Here is a 19,632-nt window from a genome sequence, read left to right as displayed (position 1 = left end):
TGGACAGAGACGACACACACGACCACATTTCAGCAAATGAACACGATTAACACTCACAACTTTCCAAAATATGGAGTCCAGGCGTGAGGCCAGGGGTTGGAAACAAAGTGAAATAAATCAGAGACATTCCAACATTCCGCTCCTCTTTTTCGGCTCCAGAAAGCGAAGCAACATCCGTGTTTGTGTCCAAACATTCAGTCCACTCAGCCATGTGACTGAGACGGACGCGCTGCTCAGTTTGTTCATGTAGAAAAACAGTAGAGATGAACATCCTTTAGCATTTATTATATTATGATTATATCAGGTTAGTGGAGGGAACAGGAAGCAGCTGAGGAGACGTTCCTGGTTTGTGGATGTTTCCATATGGTTTTATGTTCAACATGTTTCTCTGTCCTTGTTCCCCCCCCCCCCCCCCCCCTCTGTCTCAGCCACGGGCCGTGTACTGTAAAGACGTCCTCGATATCGAACAGTTCTCCACTGTCAAAGGCGTGAACCTCGACCCCACCGATGATGACTTTTACCATAAGTTTGTCACAGGCAGTGTCTCCATCCCGTGGCAGAATGAGGTACTGCATGCTTGGTCCCGAGACATTTTCTGACATGCACGCTGTAAAATTGTAGGAATCATTTTCCTGTGAATCTACATGCATTTTGTTTCCAGCACAGTCAGCGCACACATCTTTACTACGTTAATCATCGTACAGTGTTTTAACAGTACAGCGATTAATCGAGCCGATTAAATGCATTTGGAGATTATCAGTCTTGGCTCATGTTTGCACTCATGATGCCAATTTTTACAAAAATTTCTGTAGTTGCATCTGACAGAGCAGGCTTGTCGGCATGGCTTCTGTGGAATGATGCTAGAGCTCCCCCTTGTGGTGGGTTTTTAGAGTGAATTTATTTAACACAACTACTGTCTGTCTTGTTTATGAAGTCTGACAGTTTTCTGTCCAATAACATTACATCCAGCATCAGCGCGTGTCCCTTTGATTCAAAATGCCCATTCCCACTGTTTCATGGCACCCACCTGGCATGCAGGTTACCACAAGGGGGAGCCATAGCATCGTTACAGAGAAGCCTCACTGATGTGTCTCTGTAAGATGTGGCCGCAGATTTATTGGTCTCATGAGTGCAGAGATCAGCCAAGGCTGACTAAATGGAATTTGAGATGATCTGTACAAATCATTGTCCACCTGTGGACGCCCGCTCACGCAACGTCCTCCTGCCTGTCCCTGTAAACCACAGCACAGGGTTCTTTAGTAACATTGCTCCTGCGTGCTTTGATCTGTTTGAAGTCCTCTGCACAGTGATGATCAGGTGAGATAATTCAGCTTGTCCTCTCCTAGATGATTGAGATGGAGTGCTTCAAAGAAATCAATGTCTACGAGACTGATGGAACGCTGTGTCCAGACCTGGACATGAACCGGCCTAATCCTCCACCAAAGAGAGGCTTCTTCTACCGCCTGTTCAGACGAGAGGCAAGTTCTAGTGCTCCGGCAACTGTGCGAGGGGGTGGGGGCTAAGGTACTTCCTCTCTTCCTTCTTTCCTTTTTCCAGGCATCGTCCAAATTCAGCGTCTTAAAGGGGTCTTCCCCAAGAACGGTGAACTGGCAGTTGTACAAATTCCTGATTGGGGAAAAATAAGCAACAACTTGAAGAGATTTTCCCTCAGTTATGTTTTGATTCGTGCAAAGAACATTTGGATTTCATAGAACACAGCCTGTCTTGTTTAAATGTCAGTCATCTCAGTCCATCTTGCATTCTTTACTGTGATTGTTTTCCTGAATTTTTCAGAGGGTTATTAGTCTCCTCTGGGGAGCTGTTGGGTTAAAATGGTTCGTGGGTGTGATGGCTTTTCTTAAACTCTGTTATGGTGTAACTAACACATTAATTCACTGAAGTTGGCTTTAGCAGAACTAATCCTGCTTTTACTCGTTCTTAAAACGGGATGAAATGTATGCATGCGTCTCCCTTCAGAGCCAGACGTGACATCAGCAAGTTCTAAAAAATGTAGTTGTTGTCAGGACATGTGAGTGGACATTAACTGTGTCTTGCTGCTCCCCTCGCTCAGATCATCAGCCTGAAACAAAACCTGGAAAAAAAACATTTCTGTAGGCTAAAAACCCAGACAAACTGCATTTCCCATGATGCATTTTCACTTCCCCAAATCCATTTCTGTGACTGCATTTCATTGGTCTTAAAAATTACGACAGTTTCCTTATGGTAAAGCTCAGGGCATGTGGATGTAGCAGCTGATCTTAACGGGTGAAACTGAGGCTGTGTTCGGAAGTTTTTTAAGACTAAATCTGGACTGACCTGAGGTCGGACAGATTCTGTGGGACTTTTGAATGTTTTAGGACTGAAAGATGATTAATCCATAGGCTTAAGGAGTCATGAGGTCACTGGACAGAGGTGTTTCCTGGTGCTGATACTGTTGCAGGAGAACAGGTGTCCAAGTCTTTAAGGGTCCTGGTGTTTCCTGTCTCACTGTACGGTTGTGAGATTTGGAGTGTGTCCAGTGACAACTAGATGTCTTTGGTGGTTCCCTGGGAACCACTGGAATGACTTTGGGTCAAACAAACGGTTGCTTTGGACCCTGGTTCCCAACCTGGAGTCCAAGACCCCCTTCAGAGGGCACCTAAGATCAGACAAAGTTTTGTCTGCTCTGAGGGTGTCAAGATTAGAAAAGCACATTAAATAAAATCATAATAATAACAATATTAACAGTTACTTGAAAATCAAACCTAATTAAAAACGATTTTCTTTGGATGAACCAAAGACAACTGAGGGGGAGGGGAGAGATTTTGGAATGAATTACTTTCTTTTTTTTTTTAGGTTGGGGCTGGGGCTGCATGTGCGCATGCAATAACCAGCTCCACCAATAATCCACCAGGTCGTTATTGTAAATAAGAATATTTTTCTTAATAACTTACCTGGTTAAATAAATATTAAATCAAAATAAGTTGGGGAGGCCCAGTCATTCATTCCTTGGTACAAGTAGGGGATGTTGCTTGCACTGTGAGGGAACTCCATGATTTTGGCATATGTGGCACGTTTGTTTGGGAAAGATCCAGCTCAGTCCCAAAGACAGGACCCCAGAAACTGGTAAAGGTCGAGGAGACTCCCACCATTTCCCATGGCTGGAGCAGATGGATGGTTACTTTCAAAAGATGTGGACGGTCTGGTTGCCTGGGTGGGTGGTTGCCACCCAGTAGCCACGGCGTTTCCGTCGTGTAGTGGAAGTGGCAATGGTCAGCCACGGTGCCTACTCCCTGACCTGATCTGACCCGTTTGTTTTGACCGACACAATATTACATTTACACAGTTGCTGTGACTTTGGCGCATCGATCGCCTTTGGTGGCGGAACTATGCTAGGTGTGCCGGAGTTTGTGGAGCATATGGAACTTGCACCCTTTTGACCACCAGGCGCTATACATTGTTGATGTACCCTCCCTTTTGGTTTTTCTCAGGTGTGTTTTAAGAGCGGTTACAGTGAAGACGAAGTTGAAGAGCCCTCGCGACTTTAAACCACTCCCACCACCTGACTCCTCCCCGTTTGCTGAACTTCACCACAAACTCCAACCGAGTGCAAATCTTAGGAACTCAGTGAATGTTGACCTGTATTTATGAGCTGTATTAAAAGTGTATTATAATTAAAGAAAAAAGTATGAGTTTAAAGATTTTGTACATTTGTACTTGAATTTATGTCTAGATGTATATTTTCACTAAAGGTTGTATTGTACAAAAAGCCATAAAAGTACCACTTGAATGCATACATCCATTTTATTTGCTTTTTGTTTTTGGAGTGGCCAACGTGTACTGGGGAGACTTTTTTTAAAAGAAGCACAGTGTCTGTTTTTATTTTTCTTAGTGCAGTGTAAGACCCCATCAAATCCGCACGATTCCAAACTAGACCTCCACCTCATGCACCCTGAAGGCTCAGCTCTGACGTGGGAGCATGGATCCAAAGGACATGGAGAAACTAAATCCAGTCCAACATTGTTACCTTGAGGACTAAAACAGTCTCATGTGTTTCTCAGACCGATGTTAACTCCTAAAATGAAGAATCTGAGCTTTGTTTGGCCATTTATTCCATGCTATTCCTCGTTCTTCCCCCATTCAGACGGGTTGCCCCGGACTGGTTTGGACTTGTTTGAGTTGAGCTGCTATGTGCAGTTACTGACAACAAACGGTCTTCTCGATGTTTGGACCAAATTGATTCTAACTCATTCGTCTGCATTTATTTCTTCCACCCTCTTATTCAATATGTGAAATGTAAAAAAATGATATATTTCAGGCCTTTTTGAAGATCTTTGCAACTTGTTCACAGGCTGCAAACGATGCAGAACAATTTCAGGTGCCTGTCAGTGGACTGTGCTCTTGAAAAACACAGCAACTAAGCAAAAGCCTAGAGTTCAACACATCAGAGCAGGTAGATCAGTGTGGATAGGAGATGGGCTACCAATATGTAGATCTGGGTTTGATTCCCCGTCATACTACCATTTGTGTCCTTGGACAAGACATCCTATGTGCATTGTCCCAATCCACCCAGCTCTAAGTGGGCACCAGCCTTAGCTGTGGAAGTGACCTGTGTCACACCAGCATCCTGCCCAGGGGGAGTTCTAGACTCCCATCTGCTTCATGTTGTGGTATCCAGAGATAGCCATCATTCATGAGGGCCTGTGTAAGCTTTGTCCCATTTTGTTTGGTAATGTGGCTCTTCCTTATTCTTCTATGTCCAACCATTATGAACTGGTGTAGCATGCGGTGGAGAAAACCTTTCTCTTCATAGTCTGTTAATTTGCTATCTGGGTTTATGGTTTACCAAAAACCGGAGGATTGGGACTAATGACTGAAAAATAGTCGACACATGAGAAGGATGGCGCTACATAACGGTGACCTTGTACAGCTGACATTGTCTCAAGCTAATGTCCTCTGATTCTGCTCTCGGCGATTACTCTCCTCAGCACTGACTCAACATTCAGCCTGCTTTGGCCTCCTCACTCGATAGCACGACGAACACACGCCATGGCATTATCTGTTAAACTAATTTATGAGTTATAGTAATGCCCATGTTCTACTAATCTGTGTTGTTATCTCATAGGAATGACTTGCTAGTTAATTGTGTGTAAATGGCAAGGAACGGGGGGGTAATGCTGTAACTACACCCCACCCCACCCCCCGTAGGATTATATCATCTGCATACAGAAACACTCCCATCTTCAGAACAGAATTGTGCACTGGGAGTTTTTTTTTCCTTCCAGTTTAAACACTTTTAATAGACTTTCTTTTCATTTCCCAAACAGGATGTTCTCTGTATTTGTTCTCACTTTGCTTTGGAACCAGATGCCGTTTACTCACCTCCACCTGATTTAATGCTGTGAATCTCTAATCCGATGTAACAGTATACCTTCCCTCCTGGGGTGGGGGATAGTTGTCCTAGGATATCTTACACCCCACCCTGGATATCTTACCTCCCACCCACTGCTGCTGCAGTATTATCATGTATTGCATCCAATCCAGATTTATTCATGCCTGACACAGTGGAAACAACATTGATATTGTTGAGGCCATTTGATAGAAAACCTATTCCCATCTTGAACACATATCTACTTGTCTGACCCCTCTTTTGTGTAAATTCTCTCAATTCACATCTATAATTTCTTCCCTGCTCATATATTATTTGACCTCCCCACTTTTATTGGGTAGGGGTAAGATATCCTGACCTTGAAAAGCAAGTCTGCTGTAGCATTATCACCCATTTCATCCTACCCAGATTTATACATAGCTGAAACAGCGGAAAACAACATTGAAAGTGTATGTCACAGGGATGTGGTCTTGCCCTGGACTGATAGTAGGCAGTTTGATAAAAGCCTGTTCCCATCTTGACCACATACCTACTTATGGATGCCCAAAGGTTAGCTACAGAAGCAAGGTCCTCCATTCTGAAGTGACTGACCTCTCTTTTCTCAATTCTGATGTACAGTTTCTTCCCTGGTCATGTTTTATATCCCAAGTTGGTAGTGGAATGAATTTGGCAATATATATAGTAGTACAAAATTTTTGATATTGGGGTGGGGGGAAGATAACCAGGTCACGATATCTTACCCCCCACCCCATCATGGACAGATGTTCTATCATATTTCAAGTTGTCAATCAGGTCCATATATTTGGAAGAGGGATTTAAAGATACTTCAGGATAGGACATATTAATAGTGTAGATAGCTATAGATGTATAGAGAAAGAATACCAATATCGTTCACCGTCAATCAAACTGCTTCATCTGGGACCATAAAACATCTGTGAAATATAGAGTTTAAAGGTTGCTCTATCCAGATTGGGCCTTATCAAGGTTTGGGTAAGCTTTAATCAGTGCTGCTCTATAGGAATGTTGGGGGAAGATATGCTATTACACCGGACCTACTAGCTTTGATATTACACTGTAAACAAACGCAGCTTCTATGGCATTCATGTAAATTTGAGGCACTGTTTACACATAGCAATGGAATTCAGTCACCTAAATGATCTATAGTACTTACAAAAAGTGATTGCTTTCCTGGACTTTTTAAAAAAATAACAACAAAAAAACATTTAAGACATCAAATCAAACTACAGAAAAAGAAAGGCTTCTTTATGCAGTAACTTGCACAATATCGAAGTTAAATCATTTTTTTAACATAATCTAAAATTAATCCAAAACAGCATAATGGGTTGTAAAATCACTTATTCCCTCTTATATAGCACAAGTATAATTTTTGTAGCCGGTTGGTTGGATTAAAGGGGATTAACAGAAGAAAACTTCTAACATCGTCAACTATGCTGCAGTGTTTTCATAAATTGAAAGGAAACATTGCATGGTACGGTAAATCCGCTGGAAACTTTTTTTTTTTATAGAATTGTATAACTAAACTGAGCCGCTTTGTGTTTTTTTTTTTTGTTTTTTTGGGGGTCTTTAATGATTTGATGGTTTGAACTGTAAAAATGAAAGTTTGTTTTATAGGCACTGTAAATTTGTTGATTTCATAGTTCCAACCCCTTAACAAACAAAAACCAGCTGAATTTCATTTGGACTGTGATTGTCTCCCACATTTTAAACATTTTGGAGATTTTTCTTGTTCTTTAAAATGGGCCTCTGTTGAGGATTTGTACTGTTGCTGGCTTGTAGTCACTTGATTTTTTTTTTTTTTTTTTTTGGAGCATCTTAATTTTATTTTATTATATTCTTTTCTTGCTCCCAGGCACATTTTGATGCTGACTTCTCATGTGGATGTATATTTTAGCCTTTTTAGGTATTGGATTCAAAAACTGTGTAAATGATGTAAGTAAGCTCCATCACAAAACATTTTTTCTCTGTCATCATTCGGAGTCATTTTAAAATCCATACAGCAGTAAAGAAAATTGTTTTTGTTGCACTATGGTGTGTTTCCACGACAACTATAGGAAGCATCTTTGACTGTTTTATTGCCAACAATACCAAAAGCAACTTTAAGCAAGTTTTTTGTTACCGAAAAGATTTCCTGAAGGAGCGACAGCCTTTGCTGTTTGTGCCAATTATCACTTTGAATTGTGACACTTCGCCTTGTTTTTTTCTTTTTTCAATCTCTTTTTTTTCCCTTCCGTCCATTCTGACAGAATTATTTTCCAGTAAAGGAACATTAAACAGCTCCACACCTTTTAATGTCAGCACTTAAGTGCATTGTAATGCCTGTTTTTAAAAGAATATGTTTTATTACTCGAGCATGTATCGTTTGTAATACTACAGGCTCCTCGTGTATGTAAGTGACGACTTCGTGCCAACGACATATCTGACTGGAGAACAGCTGAGTTGTTCTGGGTGCACCAGCAACGTTCTGTCTGCGCTTTCCATGAGCTTTAGACATGAGATGTTGAATGTCAGGAGTGTATAACTTTGAGTTGAAGGTTCGATAGTCTTCTGTCCAGTTCTGACAAAACACTGTTTTCACGGAGAAGAATGTGGTCATTGGTTTTCAGACAGGACCTGGAACTTGTCAATGATTTTCTTTTTTCTATCTGTACAGTCATGTCGTTCAACCACTGCAGTCATTGTTAAATCTTGTACAAGTTGTATCACTGGTTGTTGTACCATATCTGACATTTGTAATTATGAAATAATACACTGCCATTTGTATAAAACGTCTGGATTTATTTGTGTCATTTTCGTTGTTGCAACTGAATCAGCTAGAAAAGGTTTTTTTTATTTTTAAAAACATTAATTGGGAAAACAATTACCAGAGAATTGCGTCCAATTAATGCATTGCTGCACTGTAGGCAATGGACCAGCAGGTGGTGCCGTTGTAACACTTGGTACCGAAAACATCTGGGATTACCAGTCTACACCTAAAGAGGAAGGGCATGGACATGACGAAATCTAAAAATCTTTTCCAAAAACTAACCATAGTCCCCCGACATTAATGGTGCAGCAAGAAACTGATGTTGATGCAGAAAAACTCAAATTTGTTTCTTTCAGGGATCCCTACTTCCTAAGTGTAGAACAGACAAATGATTTATTAATGTTGAAACCCCTTTGTGAGGACTACAACTATGATACATGTACAGCAAACTGAGCAAGAATGGCAGTAATGTGGTACCAGAGGGTGTCGCCATGTAGTCGAATACAGCGCGCCCCTCAGAGCAAGTACTTGGCTTGCTTTTCCGATCTAATAGCGAACAATTACAAGAAAAAAGGAACATTTCTATATATAATGGACTAGTACTAAATATTAGCCATGCGATAGACTGGTATCCTGTCCAGGGTACCAGACAAGATACCGGGCCTTTAGCCTAGTGAGTCCTGGGATAGGCTCCAGCTCCCCCATGACCCTTCGTTTGAATAAGTGGGAAAAGAAAATGAATGAATATGGCAAATTTGACATTTGAAGCATATTTTGAGGATTAAATATTTGTGATGTCCTGATAGCATTTAGCCTAGTTCTGTAATATGTTTACCTATTTTGTTCAACAGCTATACAAGGCCATACCAGTGTGTAATGGTATTTGTTGCCTCGGTCTCCTGTGGTACAGAGTGTACATGGTTTTGGACCAACTTCATCAAGGTATCAGCCAGCTGAGACCTGCAGTTCATGGCTCCCACCTCTAAATCTGCTGAACTGTATGTTCTCAAATGCAGGCGGTATTTCCTGATGCCAGAGTTTGTTGTTATAAACTTCATTTTGGCAACTTTACTGGTCCATATCCTAGAGCCTATTTTCAACACTCAGTTTCTCATTAAACTTTTTAGGATTATTCCAAAGAAATGACTTTGGTTCTCCATTTACAATGCTATTCTATCATCAATCATACTAGGTGTTCCTTGACCCTGGGGGACAAGCTATAGCCTATATGACATATTGTGTTGAGATGTGGGGAAACACAAATCAAATGCTAATCAAATATTTCTTTTACAAAAACCAGCTATAAGAATCCTCTACAATAAACATTACCATGAACCAACGCATTCTCTATTTGTGTCTTTAATTTTATTAAAATTCAGAGATTTGGTGGATTACATCACAATTCAAATTTTGTTTAAAGCAAAAAGCCAAGCCTTACCGAGACATGTCCAGAATCTGTTCAGATTGAGGGAATCCGGTTACAGTTTACGAGGTTGTGCAATTTTTAATAAACCACTAGTAAGAACAAATGCAAAGGATTTTTGTGTGTCTGTGATTGGGGTGAAGAAATGGAATGAATGTCCGACAGAGATTAGAATGTGTGGTACTTTAGTATTTTTTTAGAGAGATTATTTAAAAAGAATATTATAACATAGCATTACAGTGAAGAAAATATGATTTGAATTATAGGTATTGTTTAATTATGGACAAATATATGCATATATGTGTGTGTGGACATGTATGTATCATGAGTTCGTGTGAGTGTATGAATATGTGAGTTTGTGTCTGCGTAGTGAAATGTGTTTACGAGTCTGTGAGTATGAGTGAATATAATTGTTAGATTTGTGGTATAAGGGGTGGGTGTGATAAGCTCTGATTCAACCCACTCCCTTTCGGACACATGGAGTTTGTTTTTTGGTTTATATTATTGTTATTTTGTTATAATGTTATATTGGTTTGCTTATTGCTTTTGTTAAATTGTTATATTATTAACACGTGTGCCGAATAAATAAACTCATTCATTCATTCATTCATAACCAACCATGTTCAGTGGCTTCCATGTCTCTCTCATTCCTTGACCTGCACTGCCACCTCCTGGTATGACTTTACCAGTAGAGTAGCCAAAGTTACAAAGTTGGTGCCTACATTTTAAGACAAATTATTTAAGAAGTAATGAAACTATCCATAATATGCCTAAATTTATCTTTGTGTGGACAATGTTTGCCCAATTTTTAACCTCAGTATCAATCATGAATTGTTATTGCACAAATGTGGAATTTACAGGTCCCATGATCATCTTCTTTTGGTTACTCCCATTAGGGGGCGCCACAGCACATCAACAGTTTCCCTCTCACCCAGTCCTGTGCATCTTCCTCTGTCATACCAACCACCTGTATGTCCTCTCAGCACATCCATAAGCCTCATCTTTGGTCTCCCTCTTCTCCTCCTGCCTGGTGGCTCCATCCTCAGCATCCTTTTCCCTATATATCCTGCACCACCCTCACATACTTCTCTGCCACTTCAGACTTTCTCATACAATACCACAACTCCTGGCACTCTGTCATAAATTTTCTCTAAATCCACAAACACACAATGCAACTCCTTATGGCCTTCTCTATACTTCTCCATCAGTACTCTCAGAGCAAACATTGCATCTGTGGTGCTCATTCTCAGCATAAACCATAATGCTGCTCACAGATCTTCACCTCTTTTCAAAGCCTAGCTCACTACTCTTTCCCATAACTTCATACAGAACAACCACATCTTTCTCTACTCCTCTGGCATCCTCTCACTTTCAAAAGATTTTATGAAACAATCTGGTTAAAAACTCCACTGCTATCTCTCCTAAACATTTCCTTGCCTCTACCTGGTATCATCTGGCTCATCTGCCTTTCCATTCTTAATAGCTGTCCTAACTTCATTCTTACGAATCTGGTGCACCTCCTGATTTACTCTCTCTCTCATATTCTTCATTCAGGAGCTCCTCAAAATACTCCCTCCATCTTCGCAGCAACACATTCTCCTCTCTTGACAGCACAGTACCATCTGCTTCCTTTGTCACCCTAACCTGCTGCACATCCGTTTCAGCTCAGTCCCTTAATTTGATCAATTGGTGCAAGTCCTTTCCTCCTTCCATAGTGTTGAACTTCAAGTATAGTTCACTATATATCATGTTTTCTTAGCCTTTGCCACATCTCTTTGTACTCCTGTCTACTTTAGTTATTGCTCTGACTTTTCCCAATTCTTTTATATTTTCTGTACTTCTTCATTCCACTGCCAAGTCTTCTTGTCTTCCTTCCTCTGTACAAATGTCACACCCAGAACCTCCCTGACTGTCTCCTTCTCCACAACTGCAACAGATGTCCAGAATCAATCAATCCAGTGGATGTCTCACCTGCACTCTGAATTTCACGCACCAGTCTTCTTCCCTCAACTTCCACCATCTGGTCCTTGGTTCCGTTCTCACTCTCCTCTTTTTCACCTCCAAAGCCATCCTACCAAACCGCTGAACTATACACTACAAACCACCATGATAGCAACAATAACACAAGAAAAAAAAAAAAACCATAGTCAGTCATTGGTTCCTTCTCGTGTCAATCAAGAGTAATTTTGCAGTTTGATTGGTTGTTCACATTCCATCCCTCCTCTTCTGTCAAGCGGTCAGCTCGTTCACTTCCTGGTGTGATTGGTTGGGGGGTAACGGAGCACCAAAAATGGCTTTCAGCAACCAAAATTTGTTTAATTTTCAAGTAATATTGTGAAACAGTAAGAGATTTTTTTGCACGAAGAGACAACGTGGAGCAGGTGGCAGTTTAAGCGGGCAGCGTTAGTTCCCTTTTCGTGGGCTAGCGCGCGTTGTAAATATTAGCTCTGTAAGCTAGCTTGCAAAAATGGCCACTATGGAGAAACTGATGAAAGCGTTTGAGTCTCTAAAGTCCTTCCAGCAGCAACAAGGACCACCAACCGCCGAGGAGCTTGTGCAGAAGCAGTAAGTCGTTTTTGTGTTTTTATTCTTTAATTTAATGCCTCGTATCTCGGGGGGCGCAGTATATCTCGCTAGCTACGGTTAGCGTGTAGCTAGCCAACATGACAACTCGCTCATGTTTTAAATGGTTTTCTGCTGTTTTACACAAACTTTTAGAGGCGTTCACCGGTGGTGAGGGGCCATGAAGCATTCTGACTCACAGTAGATTTATTTCTTTTTAAGGAATTGCCTACAAAAGTGGCAGCATAAATGTTTACCTGCAAAATGGTTGGGAAGAAATTAAATGGATTTTTGTATGATTTGTTTCGTTTGGAGAGATATTATATATATATATATATATATATATATATATATATATATATATATATATATATATATACACACACACACACAGTGGGTTGCAAAAGTATTCAGCCCCTTGGTATTTCACGCATTTTAATTTATGGCATTTCAAATACAAAAAAGTAAATCAGCCTTCTCACTATAAAAATTTCTAAAATTATCTTCCTTAGACTCAAACTGAAAGTAAATCTCTACAACTTGATATAAATTAATTAAAAATATAAAAGCCAAGATGATGGGTTGAATAAGTATTCAGCCCTTTGGATAATACCTGTAAATAATCATTTTAATTGCCAGTTTTCTTCAGACAAGTCAGGGGATGGATACATGAACATTTCCGTCACTGAATATGTCTTGAACTTTATTTACATAAATTATGAAGAACAGTATGGCACTCTATGGTAAATCTGCATGGAGTAGACAGTTCTCAAAAACTGAGTGACTGTGCAAGAAGGAGAAGAGTGAGGAAAGCCACCAAGACACCCAGACAACCCAGAAGACGTTACGGGCTTCTGTGGCTGTGATTGAATAAATTGTGCACAGTGCATGTTTTGCATTTTGTATCCTCAGTTATACAGCTTCATGATGAAGTGGTACAGTGTAGGGTTTTCTTTCACCAAAACATTAAATCTAGGCTTGCATCTCAGATGTACCTTCTGGCAAATTGTAGCTGAACTTTCAGGTCTTCTTTTTAGTAAAATCCTCCTTTAATATTGATGTCAGTACATTTTAATGCATCTATCCACAGTATGGATCATTGTAAATTGCAGGTTGTTGTATGTCTTTATTGTGCTACATCTTTATTGTTTATGTGATATTTGGTTTTATATTGTTTGTATGACTTTCACTTGCATTTTGCTGCATTGTGCTTTTCAAAGGTAATATGATACTTGAGTTGGCATCAATGTTTATATAAAATTAATTCTACAGTATTCTTTATGCGTACATGTACAGCTCGATAAAAAGTGAAAGGGGATCCCTACGCTGCGATAGAAATTCAACTTAACAAAAGCTTCCAGGCTCATGTACGGTCTGGCAAGCTTGAGTCAAAGTTTAATGTAATCTTTTCATAATGTCTGCCTCTGATTCACTACCATGAAGTTGTGACTGATCAAACAGCAGAAAAAGTATGTAGTCTCTCCAGTCATAACCACTCACTTATCTTCAACTGCTTATCCAGGATCGGGTCGGGACAGTCATAACCACTTGTGGTGTACTTCTTTTAGCGTTGGCATGGGTGTATTTTAAGGCTGGGCGATATGAGCTCAGATTTGTATCACAGGATAAATTGAATCCCTTCACAGTAACTATTGATTGAAATGATTTTTTTTTTTCGAATATCAAGGCACAAAAGTAAATAACAATAATATAAACTATAAAGAAACCATAGCCTAATGAATGAATATTCAAAAAGGAGTGAGAAGAAGTAAAACTTATTTAGCTACTCCCACCCCTTGTCCTTAAGTAATATAATCAACTTATACACATGCTATATGCATTAATACATATAGCCTAAACATACACACATAGCCAAATACATTCATCCATTAGCACATGTACAGTCACATATAAATCTACATGTACCATACAAACATAATACACCACAAAAGAGACTAGCAAAACTATCCAAAGCAAGGAAAGAAAAGAATCGAGTAGAAATAACCAAAACAAATAACTAGACATTTTCCCCTAAAACACCTAGTGATTGGCCACACCTCCTTCATCCTTGTACCTTTTGAAAATCATATTTTTATACAGCATTTTAAACTGTCTCATATTTGAACATTGCTTCAATTCCACATTGAATCCCTTCAGAAGTCTCACCCCGCATACTGATAGACAAAAACGCTTTCTGGTCGTACGAAATTTTGGTTCTTTAAAGTTACTTTTTCTCCCTAGATTGTAACCCTCTTCCTGATTTTTGAACAATTGTTGAATATTCCCTGGTAATAGATTATATTTTGTTTTGAACATTATTTGTGCTGTTTGGTATTGCGCAATGTCAGTAAGCTTGGGTATTTGTGACTTTAGAAATAATGCGTTTGTTTGATCCTGATAACCACCTTTGTGAATGATCTGTATCGCTTTTTTCTGTAGGATATTTAATGAACATAGTGAGGTCTTGTAGTTGTTGCCCCAAACCTCAGCACAGTACTGCAAATAAGGAGAGACTAGTGAACAGTATAGACTATAGTGTGGAGTGATTTGCCATCTAAGACCTTCTTTGCTTTATTTATTACTGCAATGTTTCTTGAGACTTTACTCTGTACATGTTTGATATGTGGTTTCCAGCTGATTTTGCCATCTATAATTACCCCCAAAAATTAAATTTCATGAACTCTTTCAATTTCTACCCCTCTGCTTTTATCTTTACCTGTGCGTTCATTCTGCAATTTCCAAATAACATTTTTTGTCTTACCTAAATTTAATGATGATCTGTTACTGTCAAACCATATTTTTAATTTATTCATTTCTGTAGTTATTTCCTCCTGCAATTGTACTATGTTCTGCGACAGACTAGTGTCCTGTCCTGGGTGTACCCTGCCTCGTGCTCTATGACTGCTGGGATAGGCTCCAGCCCCCCCGCGACCCTTTATTGGACTAAGCGGTGGAAGATGAATGACTGAATGGATTGTACTATGTTATCCCCTGAGTGAAAAATATTAGTATCATCAGCAAATGGTACAAAATGGAGTAGCTTAGAAGCCTTATACATATCACTGATATACAAAATAATGAGTTTGGGGCCAAAACTGACCCCAGGGAGATGCCACAAACAATGTCCAGACATGATGAAGAACAATTACCCAACTTCACAAACTGCTGTCTCCCACTTAAATAGTTTTTGACCCAATCAAAATACATTTCTGTGTAAGCTCTCAGTTGTCCAGGTGGTTTCCATAGTAGAGAAGCTTGAATCTTCGACTGAACTGGGTTGCTTGACGCGAGGACGTTTTGCTTCAAATCGCAGAAGCTTCCTCAGCTAAAATTCTTGCTCTGGTAGTCTGACTTCTGTCTTGACTCTAGTAGAGAAGAATAAACAGAAGCCACAAAAGCTGGCGTTTTAAACCTAACCAGACCCCTCCTACCAAGAGGCAGACTGTTATAGGCTAGTAACTAAACAAGAAGAAGAGTGTCTCTCCCTTATTTAGCAGGAGTAGGGGAAAAAACTACAGAGGATCTTAGTTTTATACAGAGGACAGCACAAAATCCCAGTTTACTTTAAACCGGTTAACACCTTGAGACAGAAATGAGTTCACCCTAAGGACAGGATCCTTAGTTACAAACAGAGCAATGTAGTGCATTCTGTCAGATGTCAGGAAAACTGTAACGAACACGACATAGGTGAGACTAAGCAACCTTTACACAAAAGGCTATACTAGCACCGCAGAGAGGGCGCCAGTGGACCTCAGTCTGCAGTTCATCTCCACCTTAAAGACACTAACCACACGGTTGAGGACAAGGAAGTTAAATATTAGCCAGAGAGAACAAATGGTTTGAGAGAGGGGTCAAGGAGGCATTCTATGTGAAACAGTTGAAACCCAGCCTTAACCGGGGAGGGGGGGTCTGAGACACGCTTTGTCCCCTGTTTACAATGGGGTACTCAGGTCAAAGCAGTTTCAGTCTTTTGTTCATGGTAATGAGTCCTTCACGTCATCAGGAGAGTCGTCAAGGGAGCCGGCAGGAGAGGCATCCATCCCATCATTAGGAGGGACAGCTGCCCTGTTATTAGGAGGGTGCTAACTAGAGCACAATAGGTGCTAATTAGAGCTATTGTTTAGTCACTAGCCTATAGCAGTCTGCCTCTTAATAGGAGGGGTCTGGTTAGGTTTAAAACTCCAGCTTTTGTGGCTTCTGTTTATTCTTCTCTACTAGAGTCAAGACAGAAGTCAGACTACCAGAGAAAGAATTTTAACTGAGGAAGCTTCTGCGATTTGAAGCAAAACGTACTCGCGTCAAGCAACCCAGTCCAATCAGAGATTCAAGCTTCTCTACCTAATCAAAATACCATTTCTTTCCAGTTTACTGATTAATATGTCATGGTTGATTGTGTCAACCATGACAACCACCTTCAAGTCTATGAACACCTCTGCAGCGTATTTCTTGTGTTCTATAGCATTTGTGATTAGTTCTGTTTGGTTGTTAAGTGTGACATAATGCATCATGTGATTTTCGACTTCCGGGTCCAAAATGCGCTCTTTGTCAGCTGTTTGTGGTCATTGGTCGTCTGCATCAGCTGAGCTCCTTTTGAAGCGAAGACCTCACAGGCAGAGTTCCCGGATGTGCGACCGAGTCAATAAGTTGGAAACATCACCGGAGCTGTCATTTTATAGATTCCCTGCTGATGACAAATGGAAACAGAAGTGGCTACAACTGATCAGGTAGGCCCCCTACCCTGGTCTTTTTGTTTTGATTGCTGACGCTGTAGCGGCTGTACCGACCATTTATGAAATGAATCTCATCACTTTACATAACCATAAGTGTTTTGTTTGGACCCAGAAAGAGATTTATCACGTGATGCATTACGTCAGAGCTTAACAGTCCCATTGCTTCTGTTTTTGCCAGTGTTGGTGATCTATTTGACCAAAATCCATACTGGTTCTCTGCAAGTATGTTGTGTTTTTGTAAGAATGAGTTCAGTCTGTTAAGTTTTTCCAGTATTTTTGAGGATTGTGGTAATTATGAGATCGGTCTATAATTAGTGAAATGATGCTTGTTCCCAGTTTTGTGTAGAGGTATGACCTTGACCTTGGCTATTTTTATTTTATTTGAAAATGAACCAGTTTGAAAATGAAACATTACATATGCATGTTAATGGTTTGGACATGTCCTCTATTACCTTTTTCACTAGTGACATATCAATATCAATACAATCTGTAGATTGTAATGATATTGGTATGTATGTGTGTGTGTGTGTGTGTGTGTGTGTGTGTGTGTGTGTGTGTGTAAATATAAAAATGACAACAAAAAAAACAAAAATGCATATAATGTAATTTTGAGAACATTTATTGTGCAAATCTCAAAACTACAACTATAATTTGCCAGAAGGTACATCTAAGACGTAAGCCTAGACTTGATATTTTGGTGAAAGAATTTGTTTATTGTTGGGTCAGTGGCTGGAGTTTCAGCTCTTGAACACTAGATGGTACACCTGCTCTGAATACATGAAGCTTTTTCAGGACTGAGAATAATCTCTTTGAGCCACTGCAGTCTGCTTTTAGAAAATATCATTCCACAGAGTGGTGAATGATCTTCTGCTTACAATGGATTCTGACACCACTACGGTTCTGTTGCTGTTAGATCTTAGTGTTGCATTTGATACAGTGGATCATCATATTCTACTTGATAGGCTGGAAAATCATTTTGGGATTACTGGGAGTGCCCTTGCATGGCTGACGTCATACTTGACCAGGTCGTTCTCACTGTGTTTTGTACAGTAACACTACCTCTAACCTTACTGACATGAATTTGGGGTTCCACAGGGGTCCTGTCTTAGGCCCCCTGCTTTTCCTCCCTTTATATAGCACCCCTTGGGCACATATTGCGGCATTTTGGATTACCTTTCACTGCTATGCAGATGATACTCAGTTATACATGCCGATAACTACTGGTAATCTCGTTCACATAAAATCCTTAGAAGATTGCCTTGCAGCAGTGAGAAGGTGGATGTCTAGAATCTTCCTACTTTTAAACTCTGATAAGACTGAAATGATGGTTCTTGGTCCATTGAGACATCGGCATCAATTTGACCAGTTAACGCTCAGCCTCGGCTTGTGTGTCACACATTACACTGACAAAGTGAGGAACCTTGGGGTAATTTTTGATCCTTCATTGTCCTTTGGCCTCCACATTAGAAATATTACTAGGACTGCTTTCTTCCACCTGAGAAATATAGCGAAGATTCGTTCCATCCTGTCTATGGGTGATGCTAGTCAGCATTATGGGCCTCCAATTGGTTCAAAATGCTGCAGCCAGACTTTTGACACGAAGCAGAAAGTTCGACCACATTACACCCATTTTGGCATCCCTTCACTGGCTTCCTGTCCCAGTGAGATCAGATTTTAAGGTTCTGCTACTAACCTATAAAATTATTCATGGACTGGCACCCTCCTACCTAGCTGACCTAATTAAACCTTACGTACCGGCCCGGGCTTTATGTTCTCAGGGTGCAGGACTACTTTGTGTCCCTAAGGTGAATAAGAAGTTGCGGGTCACAGAGCTTTCTCTTATTGTGCCCCTGTTCTGTGGAATGATCTCCCTGCGTCAATAAAACAGTCAGATTCTGTGGAGATTTTCAAGTCCAGACTTAAGATGCACTTATTTTCCCTTTCATATGGTTAGCATACTGGTACAGTTTTGTTTTACGCTTTTTACTCTTTTAATTCATTTATTAGTAATTGGAGCGGGCTGTGGCCTCAACTTTACCTAAATTCTGGGTCTTTTAGTGAAGTTTAGGGCTAGTGGCTGGCGATCACCTTAGTATTTCTCTGTTTTTCTTGTTGTTTAATGCTGGCAAATTATACACTATTTTTTTAGTCTTTCTGATGCCTGATTCTGTTTTTTCTCTCTGTTTAACCCCTTAACAATTATTGTCGCATATATGCTACAATATTTGACTCAAATATGCAACATACCAAATTATTTGCAACATACCAGTATTATTATTATAACACAAATTATTACCAAAATACCAAAATTCCGACTTATTTTTTGTGCAAAAGTGAAATTAATAATCTCAACATTATTTACCATCTACTTAAAGGCAAAAACACACACATTTTTTTATATACAGCTATATAAATTCAGGCGTTAAGGGGTTAAGGTGCAGCTCCATCCAGGGATCGGAGTTGTATTCGTGTTGGCGATCCTCCTGTCCTGTGCGCCAATAGCATTTCTTGTATATTTGTCTGTGAATTGTTCTGTAATTTATGTTTGTAACATGGCCCAAGCAGAGGGTCACCCCTTTGAGTCTGGTCTGCTTGAGGTTTCTTCCTCAGAGGGAGTTTTTCCTTACCACTGTTGCTCTGGGGGTTGGTAAGGTTAGACCTTACCTGTGTGAAGCACTTTGAGGCAACTCTGTTGTGATTTGGCGCTATATAAATGAAAATAAATAAAAAATTGAAAATTGACTGTCATGGAGCACTTTTCCTCATTTACAAAACTCAATGTGAA

At 40.1% G+C, this 19,632-nt stretch overlaps 2 protein-coding genes and 1 long non-coding RNA gene across 8 annotated transcripts in view; 2 read left to right on the top strand and 1 right to left on the bottom strand.

Moving 5' to 3' along the window:
• grk4 (G protein-coupled receptor kinase 4) overlaps nucleotides 1-8,154 on the top strand; it is a 94,406-nt gene extending 86,252 nt beyond the window's left edge. The window contains exons 14-16 of the mRNA XM_034187621.1: nucleotides 429-566; nucleotides 1,347-1,478; nucleotides 3,471-8,154. Coding sequence (XP_034043512.1) covers nucleotides 429-566; nucleotides 1,347-1,478; nucleotides 3,471-3,527 — 327 coding nt within the window. The 3' untranslated portion in view covers nucleotides 3,528-8,154. The remainder of the gene's footprint in view (nucleotides 1-428; nucleotides 567-1,346; nucleotides 1,479-3,470) is intronic.
• A 512-nt stretch (nucleotides 8,155-8,666) lies between these two features.
• Nucleotides 8,667-14,810, bottom strand: LOC117525692. The gene is made up of 3 exons (XR_004565121.1): nucleotides 14,173-14,810; nucleotides 11,457-11,460; nucleotides 8,667-8,678 (listed from the first exon to the last, which is right to left on the bottom strand). It is a non-coding gene; the product is annotated as an uncharacterized LOC117525692 (long non-coding RNA).
• htt (huntingtin) overlaps nucleotides 11,795-19,632 on the top strand; it is a 70,790-nt gene continuing 62,952 nt past the window's right edge. For 5 of the 6 annotated variants that reach the window (XM_034187618.1, XM_034187617.1, XM_034187616.1 and 2 more), the window contains exon 1: nucleotides 11,795-12,120. In XM_034187618.1, coding sequence (XP_034043509.1) covers nucleotides 12,023-12,120 — 98 coding nt within the window. In that variant the 5' untranslated portion in view covers nucleotides 11,795-12,022. The remainder of the gene's footprint in view (nucleotides 12,121-19,632) is intronic. The other variant, XM_034187620.1, reaches the window with a different exon arrangement.

The sequence above is a fragment of the Thalassophryne amazonica genome, chromosome 15 (genome assembly GCF_902500255.1).
Source record: "Thalassophryne amazonica chromosome 15, fThaAma1.1, whole genome shotgun sequence".
NCBI lineage: Eukaryota > Metazoa > Chordata > Actinopteri > Batrachoidiformes > Batrachoididae > Thalassophryne > Thalassophryne amazonica.
Note: the sequence above shows the minus strand (reverse complement) of the source record. Positions and strands in the feature narration are given on the sequence as shown.